Source organism: Orycteropus afer, unplaced genomic scaffold, assembly GCF_000298275.1.
Source record: "Orycteropus afer afer isolate SDZICR_OR568_19922 unplaced genomic scaffold, OryAfe1.0 scaffold00174, whole genome shotgun sequence".
Lineage (NCBI taxonomy): Eukaryota > Metazoa > Chordata > Mammalia > Tubulidentata > Orycteropodidae > Orycteropus > Orycteropus afer.
In genome coordinates, this window is record NW_006921761.1 from 3,744,359 (window position 1) to 3,756,491 (window position 12,133).

Sequence of the window (12,133 nt, forward strand, 5' to 3'; positions counted from 1 at the left end):
GATACTTAAATATAATTCTTTTGAATTCCTTATCAGAGAGTTCCAATGCTGCTTCTTCCTCAGGGATGTGTTCTGGGTCTGTATCCTGCTCCCTCGTTTCTACCACTTTATCTTGCTTCTTTGTGCAGACTGTGATGATCTGTTGTCTCCGAGACTTTGTGGTGTTATTGTATTTAGATCTCTGTTAACTGTTTGTGAGGAGCAGCCAAGGGTGAGTCAGGCTCTTCTTGGTGGTTATTTATCATTGGTCCGTTGGTGGAGAAGGAAGTGGTGGCTCTCACTCAGTAAGTGAAGTTGCAGGAGGTGTGGGTGTAGTTGTATCATATGGGAACTGTTGCTGTCTTCTACTCAGTTAGACAAAAATAACAATTGAATAACCATCAAAAAAGTAAAAGTAAATATACAAAAAACATATGATGTAATCACACAAGAAGAGTAACCAAAAAAAGAAAAATGGGGGAAAAAAAAAAAGCCCACAATATCTGGGGAGAGGGCAATAAGAGAAAAAATGTAGAGAAGGAGAACAATGAAGAAAAAAAAAATGGGAAGAATGCATAAGAAAAACAAGGAACCGGGTTAACCACGAGAAAGAAAAAAAAAATTGCATTTAGCAACAGGAAAAAGAAAAAAAGCTGAAAGCTAGAACCTGGGAGGGGAAGAATAAAGAATAATAGTAAAAAGGACAAAAGTAATAATAACAGTAGTTTTAAAACAGACAAAAATAAACAAACTAAAAAACAAAAAAAAAAAAGAAAAAAAAATCAGGGCAGGGTAAGGCAGGGCACCAGGCTCTGTCTGGGCACACAGACTGGGTTGGGATTCCTGCTGGCCTAGAAAATGGGTGGGAGTGAGGGATAGCTGCACCTCCATTCACCAAGAGGGTGTTGGGTATAAGTATAACAAGGGAATGTTGCACCTTTCCAGTCGTTCGGGTCTGGAATGTCCTTGAGGTTCCCAGCAATGTCCCTGGAATCTGGGAGAATGCTCTCACTTTAAATATCCAAAATGGTCAAGCCGCTTGTAAACATTCAAAATGGTTGCGCCCTTTGAACAGACAAAAGTCCACAGCTCAGCCCACCTTCCTCTTCGCTGCTTTCTCTTTTATTCCCCAGCCACCAGAGCAGTCCTCTGTGCAGTCCCTGGGTAGCAGGGTCGATTTTTAGGTTAATTCTTAGGTCCTACCACCACTCGGCAATATCCAAGCTGTCTGTGCTGTCAGGATTGCTGCCAGACCACAGTTGCGTATGTCTCCTTTTTTGGTGTTTTCATGCAAATTCTTCTGCTAGTTGGAGTTTAGTCCACTTCCCTTCAAAGCTCAGGGGTCCAGGATTATCTCCTGTATCTGTGTTAACTGGTTCCCCTTTTCTTTGTTGAAGAGAGTCTGTGCAGTCTTTCTACCTATTCTGCCATCTTGCCGGAACTCCCTGCTGCCTAAATTCTTGTTTGTTTTTTCAAAGTGTTAACCTTACAGTCAGTCATTTCTGATTCATTATTTCTAAAAGGCTTGGATAAATTCAAGGATGAGTAGGCCTATTTGGTTACTAGAGAAACTAGGCCAGTGGGGATACTTTTAAATTGTGAGGCTACAAGAGAATGATTCAACTCAGCCTTCAGGAAGTCTTGGCAGAGACAGCAGGGCTGATCTGGGACAGAACCTCACAGAGTCTCAAGATCAGAAGCCCCTCAGATAGTATCAGGTTGACCCCATTCCAAGATGGAATCATCTTTGAAACCAAGAGGTTGGTATCTACTTGAGTAGACCCAATGACTGCGTGCTAACTACTTATCTTAACCATCCATTCCATTGCTGGTCAGTGCTCTCCGTTAGAAAGTTCTTTCTTGGATTAAACTGATACAAATAGCATCAAACCACCCCCTCCTCCAGCAGCCTTGGCCCTCCTCACCTTCCACTCTCTCCTCTGACATCACTGTATGGCACACTGAGAGTGAGAGGAAAAATAGGTGCACCCAGTAATCGCTCGTTTTCACTGCTTCCACCAAAGTCTTGTCATAAAATGAAAACTTGGGATCAGCCAGTTTGTTGTAGGAGAAGTCGACTTTTTCTGTTTTCTGGAACACAAAAGCCAGGATAAACCTGTAAGTGGCAGCCTGACATTTGTGGAATATGATGGTGCCTCTCAAGGGAGATGGGAGAGAAAACTAAGATCCACAGTGGAGTCTACTGCTCCGACAGCCTTTGCAACTCCTCCCTGGACCATCCACTCACCTGGGCCAGAAAGGACCCACCCCATGGGAGACAGGCTGAGCACTGCTTTGCAGGCTCTTCTTGCCCCCTTTGTACCCTTGCTGTCCTGACTGATTCACAGCACTTTTAGGCTCTGCACTTCAAAGACTCAAATCTATGAGAATCCACCCTGACAAGACAGGAGGAGGCAACTACTCCTATTAGTAGGTGGGGTCTGGAAATGGTTGCCCCTCTGGCTGTGCTCCACCAGATTTGGGGAACTGCAAAGAGTCCCAGGTACAGTGATATCACTTTGTGACAATATTCCTCACTAGTCCCATAGGGATTGAGAGGTGGTCAGAGGGAATTTTGTAAGACAGGCAAGACCGTTCAGCAAGGCAGTTGTGGTACTTATTTGTTGTTCACAATGTTGAACCGTTTCCTTTGACTGTCAGAACACCTCATCCCTTGTGGCCTCTAAACCTCACGGTTAGTGACCTTGCTGCTTGGGTTCTTGTTGTGGCCCTTGCCTGACTCTAACCACATTGGTCTCAGGACTCATTGCTGTTTTTTCGGACTATGACCTTGGCTCCTTTCCACCATGACTTTTCTCTGCCAGCTCAATTAGGATGCTTGCAGCCACCTTGGTTAAATCTTTTTTTCTGGTTCCATTTGGCCCGTGTACTCTTTAATCCCCCCTCCTCTCAAGCATAACGCTCTTAACAACTTTCTCCAGCCCATACCTCAACTGTCAAGGGCTTTTCTACAGTTTTCTGTGGTGGTGGGTGCTATGTAGGCTGGGCGCCAATAAGTCAAGTACATACTTATCCTATTGGGTGCTGTGCTGGGGAAAAGCAGTTTGTAGTGAGGCACACTGGTTCTTTTCTACACTCTGGCTAGAGGAGTCTCATCATAGCAGGGAGAAAGTGCAGTCGCATCCAGAGCCAAGCCCGGGACCTGGCCAACCGCAGATGGATGAGCACTTGAAAGATGCAGGCTCAGTAACTTAAGGTAACTCATTGGAGATCCTTCTCCGAGGCCTTTCTAGAACTGGGCTCTTAGAGTGGTACACTCCCTGAAACCAGAGGTGGGTGAGTAATGAGAGAGAAGCCTGAAGAGCTAGGCATGAGCCAGGTCCCCGATTACTATCTTACACACAACAGGGAATCACGAGGTTAACAGGAAGTGACAGGATCAAATTTGTACTTCAGGGGAAGACCTCTGGTAGGAGCCCAGGGAAGAGACTCGACTCAGTATGACAGGGAGCAGGACAGCGGGGAGGGCCCTGCAGTGATCCACAAGAAGACTGCGTCAGCAGTGGCAATAAACATTGAATCAACAGGAGGGATTTAGAAAATTAAGGAACTAGAATTGACAGGATGTGGCTATGAAGTGTGAAAGAGCTAGGAATAATCCTCTATTTCCTGGTTGGGCCCCTGGGTCGATGGGGAGAGCGTTCACTGAGACAGCATTCCCAGGAGGAAGAAGAGCTGTTCACAGACAGTGAAGCTCAGGAAAGAGACCTGAGCTCGTTGCTGACTGTCCCTTCCAGACACGGAATGTTCAGGAACACCGGACCGGACCAGCTGGCTCAGGCCTGGGGCCAGGTTAGCTCTGAGCTACGTGCCTGCCGTATGGTCTGACAGGCAGCGTTCAGGGATAGCTCTGAAATGGAAAGTCAAATAACCAGCTAAATGAAACAAGGCTGAAAGGCCAATTCCAGGTTCAAGATAAGGATGGAACCTCAGGCTGTGAGATGACAAGAAGTGGATTCAGGATGGGTAGAAGGTGGAAACGGAGGAAACTCTTTGAGATGCTCGGTCATAATTACAGACAGCTTGCTGGCAGGTCTCGTCTTGGCCGTGGATGGGGTTTGGAGTTAAGATCACTTGGCTTCACGAGGTCATCAGGGAGGCTACACAGCCAGCACAGGGTCAACAGTAGATCCCTGGGGAGCATCAGCACCTACAGCAAAGAGGTGAGAAGAGCAACCCAGCAGGAAGGAAAACCAAGAAGAGTCCGTGCTTTAACAGAAGCCCGAGGACAGGAGAGCGTTAAAAGGAAGGTTAAGGAGAGGCAGAATCTGCAGACAAGTTGGGCAAGGACTTAACCCGGTATCACAGAGACCTTGACTACAACAGTCCCAGTGCACATGATAGGCCAGACTGAAAAATGAGTGAAAAGTGAGGAATGAGAGACAGCTGGAGTTGCCTGCTTACTTTTATGAATTCTTGTCTAGTCTTCCAACTCTCTGAGGATCAGTCTGTTAGTTTCCCTGAACCTTCAGCATTTTCTCAGAGCCTGGCATATGGTAGATGCACCATAAATGTTTTGAATTGACTGATGGAGATACATCATGGCTAGAGGGGAATATAGGATCAAAATTGCAAGTGTTTTTTAAAGAAAGGAAGAGTTGAGGTGAGAGAAAGAATCATATATGGAGTAAATTTTTGTTATAAAAGAAAGAGGGAATATCAGATTGACTGAAATTCTTAAGGAAGTAGGAAAATATGGAATTCAAATTCTATAAAGATATTAGTATTGAAAGAAAAAAGTGATACCTTTTTCAGGAGACCAGGTTTACTGGTCTGACAGATCCTGGCGGAACCCCTGAGACTATGGCCCCTAGCTGCCCTTCAGGTCTGGAATTGAACCCACACCTGTGGCTTCCAGCCAAACAAAAGACGGGCATATGAGTTGAACATTTACCTGAGGTAGATACACTACTTGGAGAGAACAATCATGGGAGAAAGGGCTGTTTATGCACAGGGAGACAGCTCAGGGGGCAGGAGTGCATGAAGGGATGGACACAGGGAAGAAGTAACTATGGGGAGGAAGTGGGAAGGGAGCTGTTGCATTGTGGGAAATTGTAGTCAATGTCATGAGACAAAGTGTATGTGAACTGCTGAATGGAAAGTGAATTTACTCTGTAAACTTTCACCCAAATCACAATTTAAAAAAGAAAAAAAGAAAGTGATACCTATTTTGAGGTCAAAGGAAAGGAGATAAAGGGGGGCTGCAACCAGAGGCGTAGCTGAAGTATGGCGGGATGGCACATGCCCTGGGTGCCACTGGCAAGGGAAGTGTCACTGAGCAGTTTCCACAAACCCAGTACTGCCCAACATCCTTCATCAAGCACGGAAGACACAGAGGAGGTGGGGGGGGGGCCTCCAGGAGCAAGACCAAGGGGGTGCCAGATGAGGCGCAAAATGACGTTGCAAGGCACCACAAACAGCAAAGGCGCCTGACTGAGGCAGATGGACCAGAGAAGTGACTGTGCTTCTGCTGAGGTGTTGCTGCTACATCGATTCACCTTGAAATTGGTGGTGGTGGTGGGGATGCAAATTAGAGATTGGCTCTGGGCACTTAAACTGGGGTGTGGGGGATGGAGGAGAGACTGCCCCCAACGCTCCTGAGTCCTGTTACATCCCTGCGGGGTGTGATTTCAGGGCTCATCACAGGCATTCTTTTCAGTAGAGCTGCCTCTGGTTCTGATATACGCATCCATCCCCAACTCCAAACCAGCCGCTGCTGCGTTGACTCTGACTCCGGTGACCGCCGTCGGTCAGAGCAGAGCTGTGCCTCATTCGGTTTCCTACGGTTGATCTTTTGGAAATGCATCGCCAAGCCTTTCTTATGAGGTGGCCCTGGGTGGAGTCTCTCCAGCCTTTTAGTTAGCAGCCCAGTGCTTGTTGTTGTCGTTGTTATGCGCCGTCAAGTTGGACCCGACTCATAGCAACCCCTCCTTGGGTTTCTGAGACGGTATCTCTACGGAAGTAGATTGCCCAACTTTCCTTCCGAGGAGTGGCTGGTGCGTTTGAACCGCCAGCCTTCTGGTTAGCAGTCAAGTGCCTTAGGCACTGCACCATCAGAGCTCAGCCCAGTGCAGTAAGTACTTAAAGCATGGAGGAATGACATGTGTACACCAAATCAAACCAAACCCGCTGTATCCACTCGATTCTGGCTCATAGCAACCCCCACTGGGTTTCCAAGGTAGTAAATCTTTGTGGAAGTAGATTGCCCAGTCTTCCTACCTTCTGTTTAACAGTCAAACGCCTTAGGCGCTATGCCACCAGAGCTCCTTTTGACATATACCTAGAAGGGGCTATTGAGCTGATACTCTTGATTTTTCTCAGGAAAGCAGAGGATGGTATTACAGATTCTGTACTGGGGTGAGTGGGATGTGGCAGAGGCCTGGGAGCAGTTAACGTTTGGAATAGTTGATTACGGACTAGAGGGTAAAGCTGATCAAAGGCACGTAGAAAATGTGGCCGAGTGGCACTGGGGGCCTGCAGAGGATAGAGTCTGTGAATCTGTAATGGTTTTGTGACCCTAAAATAGTGCTTGGAGCTCTGAGACAAGAAATAGAGAACGGTAGATGCTTTGGTGATTCAAGGTTGAGGGTTGTTGGGTGATTAGAGAGAAAAACAGGAGGACTAGCTAAGGTATTGAGGAGGCTTGTGACTCTAGGGTACAGGCTAGGGAGCAAAGCCATGACAGGCGTATGGCCTAGAGAAAAAGAAGGGCTGCAAAACCTGCTGAGATAAGAAAGCAGACAACTGCAAGTCAAGTAGGGAGGGAGGTGGCAGGATAAGGTTGATGATCAGAGATTATGATCAGGGAGTTTACAGTTTCAGAGCAGTGTAATGCTGGATGATGACAAGGTGACATGGACACAGGTGGTATAATTTCTGGATGACAGGAAGTCATGAACCTTACAGTTTAAGGTGAGAGATCATACACAAAGACTCCAATACCACCCACCACCCACGATGACAGTAGAGGTTGGATGGACGAGGAGAACATGGGCTAAGTTTCAAAGTCGTCAGTGAATGAGGTAGAGAAGCCAGTAGATTCACAGGAAAAATTACAATAAAAAGAGAGAATTGGTGAAATAAATTAAGGGACATTGATACCATTGGATACTATATAGTTATTAAAAATGATTATGTAGACCTAGTTTACTGATGGGAGCTCTGGTAGCATAGTGCCTAAGGCACTTGACCAATAACCAAAAGGCTAGTGGTTCAAACCCACCACTCCTCAGAAGGAAGGTTGGGCAATCTACTTCTGTAGTGATACTGCCTCAGAAACCCAAGGAGGGGTCTCTATGAGTCAGGTCTGACTTGACGGCACATACAACAACAATAACAACATGTTTACTGATATGGAAAGATGAGCACAATAGAATGTTGAGTTAACCAAAGGAGGCTAAAATAGCAAACATGCAATGTTCTCTCTCTCTCTCTCTCTCTCTCCCTACCTATCTTCCTACCTAAGATAACTACATCTAGCTCTATATATGTATGTATGTTGTTGTGGTGGTTAGGTGCCATCAAATCGGTTCCAACTTACAGTGACCCTACGTACAACAGAACGAAACACTACTGGATCCTGCCCCATCCTTACAATTGTTTCCATGCTTAGCCCACTGTTGCAGCCACTATGTCTGTCCACCTCATTGAGTCTTCCTCTATTTTGCGGACCTTCCACTTTGCCAATCCTTCCTTGGGAATGGTTCCTCTTGATATGACAAAAGTATGAGAGATCTACAATGGGTCTCTCCTCATCCAGAGCAAAGAAGAATGAAGAAAACCAAAGACATATGGAAACAATTAGTCCAAGGGACTGGTACACCATGTGATCCTCAGCCTATATGATCATGAGACCAGAAGAACTAGATGGTGCCCGGCTAGCACTGTCAACCACTGGGAGGGGGGATCAGTACAGGAGATCCTGGATAGAGTGGGAGAACAATCTGGAAAAAATTTTAAATCATTAAAAAAAAAACCCACCAGGTTTGCTGGTCTGATGGAGCCTGATGAGACCCCTGAGCCTATGGCCCCTAGTTATCTTTCAGGTCTGGAACCAAACTCACTCCTGTGGCTTTCAGCCAAACAACAGACAGGCATATGGGGTGAACATTTACATCAGGTAGATACACTCCTTGGAGCAATCAATCGGTCAGTCAGTCGTGGGAGAACATGAGGGTAGTATTTTCATAGGGAGATAGCTCGGGAGGCAGGAGTACATGGGAGGGAAGGACACAGGGAAGAGGTACATGAACAGTGTGTGAACAAAACGGATATGGAAAATGAAGGTACTCTGTAAACTTTCACCCAAATCACAAAAATTAAATAAAAAAGAAATGAGGATGGTGAGACTTTGTCTCATACTTTTTTTTTTTTAATTTTTATTGTGATTTGGGTAAAAGTTTACAGAGCAAATTCGTTTTCCATACAGCAATTCATACACATTTTGTTTCATGGCATTGACTGCAATTCCCACAATGTAACAGCTCTCTTCCCACCTCCTCCCTGTGGTTACCTCTTCCCTGGGTCCTTCTTTCCTATGCACTCCGGCCCCCTCCCCACCACCGCTATCTCCCTGTGCAAATACTGCCCTTCAGTTCTCCCATGATTGACCGTTCTAAGGAGTGTATCTACCTGATGTAAATGTTCACCCTATAGGCCTGTCTATTGTTTGGCTGGAAGCCATGGGAGTGAGTTCAATTCCAGGCCTGAAGGGTAACGACAACCCGTAGTCTCAGGGGTCTCACCAGGCTCGATGATGGCCATCCTCACTTCTGAGGAGCTTTCTGGATGCACTTATTCCAAGAGAGATGTGTTTGTTCTTCTGGCAGTCCATGGTATATTCAATATTTTTTGCCAACACCATAATTCAAATGTATAAATTCTTATTTGGTCTTCCTTACTTACTCTTCAGCTTTCACATGCGTATGAGGCGACTGAAAATACCATGGCTTGGGTTAGGCATAGCTTAAGTCTTCAAAGTGACATCTTTGTTCCTTAACACTTTAAAGAGGTCTTTGCAGCTGACTTGTCAAGTGCAATACATTATTTTATTTCTTGACTGCTGCTTCCATGGGCGTTGACTGAGGATCCCAAGTAAAAGGAAATCCTTGACAACTTCAATCTTTTCTCTGTTTATCATGATGTTGCTTAATAGTCTGGGTGTGAGGATTTCAGTTTTCTTTCTATTGAGGTGTAATTCATGCTGAAAGCTGTAGTCTTTCATCTTCCTTAGTGAGTGCTTCAAGTCTTCATTTTCAGCAAGCAAGGTTGTGCCATCTATAATAGTACAGGTTGTTAATTGGTCTACCTCCAGTCCTGATGCTGCATTCTTCTTCATATACTTCAGCTTCTTGGATTATTTGCTTAGTATGCAGATTGAATAAATGTGGTGAAAGAACACAGCCCTGTCACACAACTTTCCTGATTTTAAACCATGCAGCAGCATCCCCTGTTCTGTTCAAACGACAGCCTCCTGGTCCGTGTACAGGTTCCTCATGAGTACAGTGAAGTGTTCTGGAATTCCCATTCTCAATGTTACCCATAATTTGTTATGATCCACACAATCAAATGCCTTTGAATAGTCAATCAAACAAAAGTAAACATCTTTCTGGTATTCTCCACTTTCAGCCAAGATCCATCTAACATCAGCAATGATATCCCTTGTTCCACGTCCTCTTCTGAATCCAGTTTGCATTTCAGGAAGTTCCCTGCCAATATACTGCTGCAACCGTTTTTAAACTATCTTCAGCAAAAATTTCCTTGCATGTGATATTAATGATATCGTTCCACAATTTTCACATTCTGTTGGATAACCTTTCTTTGGAATGGGTACAAATATGGCTCTCTTCGTCAGTTGGCCAGGTAGCTGTCTTCCAAATTTCTTGGTATAGACTAGTAAGTGTTTCCAACACAGCATCCATTTGTTGAAACATTTCAATGGATATTCCATCAACTCTTGGAGCCTTTTTTTTTTTTTTGCCAATTCCTCCAGTGCAGCTTTGACTTCTTCCTTCAGTACCATTGGGTCTTGATCATGTGCTACCTTCTGAAACAGATGAACACTGACCAATTCTTTTTGGTACAATTACTCTGTATATTCCTTACATCTTATTTTGATGCTTCCTGCATCATTCAAAATTTTGCGCATAGAATCCTTCAATATTACCACTTGAATTTTTTCTTTAGTTCTTTCAGCCTGAGAAATGCTCAGCATGTCCTTTCCCTTTGTTTTCTAATTCCAGGCCTTTGCACATTTCATTATAATAGTTGCCAAGCTGCCCGTTGAGTCTGTTTGGCTCTTTTCCTTCCTCATCCCTTCCATTCACTTCAGTTACTCTACATTCAAGACAAGTTTCAGACTTTCTTCTGACATCCAGGTTGGTCTTTTCTTCCTTTCCCATCTTTTTAATGATCTTTTGCTTTCTTCACATATGACTTCCTTGATGTTTTTCCACAACTCATCTGGTCTTTGGTCACTGATGTTCAGTGCATCAAATCTATTTTTTAGATGGTCTTTACATTCAGGTGTGATATACTCATGGCTGTATTTTGGCTCTTATTGATTTGTTTCAATTTTCTTCAGCTTCAATTTAACTTGTATGTGAGCAATTGACAGTCTATTCCACAGTCAGCTGCTGGTCTTGTTCTGAGTAATGATACTGAGCTTTTCCATCATCTCTTCCCACAGATGTAGTCTAGTTGATTTCTGTGTATTTTATTTACATGTGAGGTCCATGTGTATAGTCACCATTTATGTTGCTGAAAAAGGTATTTGCCATGTACAACTCATTGGTCTTGCAAGATTCCATCATGTGATCTCCAGCATCATTTCTGTCCCCAACCCCATTTTTGTTTTTTGCTTCCTTGTTTCCAACTTTCACATTCTAATAATCAGTAATTACCAATGCGTCTTGATTGCATGCTTGATCAATTTAAGACTGAAGAAGTTGGTAAAAAAAAAAAGTCTTCAATTTTTTCATCATTGGCTTTAGTGGCTGGTGTGTAAATTTGAACAGTATTAGTATTAACTGGTCTTCATTGTAGGCATATGGATATTATCTGATCGCTAATAGCATTGTACTTCAGTATAGATCTTCAAATAGTCTTTTTGACAAGTGTGATGCCATTCTTTCTCAATTTGTCATTCCTGGCGTAGGAGACTGTGATTGTCTGATTAAAAACACCAGTCCATTTCAGCTCACCAATGCCTGGAATACTGATCTTTATTGTTCTACTTCATTTCTGATGACGCCCAGTTTTCCTAGATTCATACTTTGTACATTCTACGTTCTGAACACTAATGGATATTTGTAGCTACTGCTTCTCAACTTGAGTCGCGCCACACCAGCAAATGAAGCTCCCAAAAGCTTTACTCCATCTGCATTATCAAGGTCAACTCATTCTGAGCAGGCAGCCCTTCCCCAGTTGTATGTTGAGTGCCTTCCAGCCTGAGGGGCTCATCGTCCAGCATTATGTCAGACAATGTTCTGCTGTTATTCATAAGGTTTTCGGGGGCCAGTTTTTTCCGAAGTGGACTGCCATGTCCTTATTCCAAGTCTGTCTGAGTCTGGAAGATCTGCTGACACCTGTCCACTGTGGGTGACCTTGCTGGTATTTGAAATATGAGTGGCATAGCTTCCTGCATCATAACAACACAGAAGCCACCACAGTATGACAAACTGATAGACAGGCAGTGGTTAATGTGTATACACATGAAAAACATCTGAAAGGGTATGCCCCAAACTTTACATTGCTTATCTAACTGGAAGGAGTCCTGATGGCACAGTAGTTAAGCACTTGGCTGCTAGCCAAAAAGTTGGCAGTTTGAACTCATCACCACTCTGTAGGAAAAAGATGTGGCAGTCTGCCCCCATAAAGATTACAGCTTTGAAAGCCCCATGGGATGGCCTACTCTGTCCTATAGCATCACTATGAGTTGGAATAGACTCCATTGCAATGAGTTTTTATCTAAATGGGATTGATTTGAACTTTCTTCTTCATGTTGTTGTTGTTAGGTGCTATTGAGTCATTTCCGACTCATAGCGACCCCATGCACAGCAGAACGAAACACTGCCCGATCCCACACCAGCTCCACGATCCCTACTATACTTGAGCCCATCATCGCAGCCACCGT

General features: G+C 44.4%; 1 protein-coding gene across 1 annotated transcript in view; it reads right to left on the bottom strand.

Moving 5' to 3' along the window:
* LOC103202191 (phospholipid-transporting ATPase FetA-like) overlaps positions 1–12,133 on the bottom strand; it is a 143,975-nt gene that overhangs the window by 25,669 nt on the left and 106,173 nt on the right. Inside the window, exon 15 of the mRNA XM_007947022.1 lies at positions 1,905–2,070. Within this exon, the coding sequence (XP_007945213.1) occupies positions 1,905–2,070 (166 nt within the window). The remainder of the gene's footprint in view (positions 1–1,904; positions 2,071–12,133) is intronic.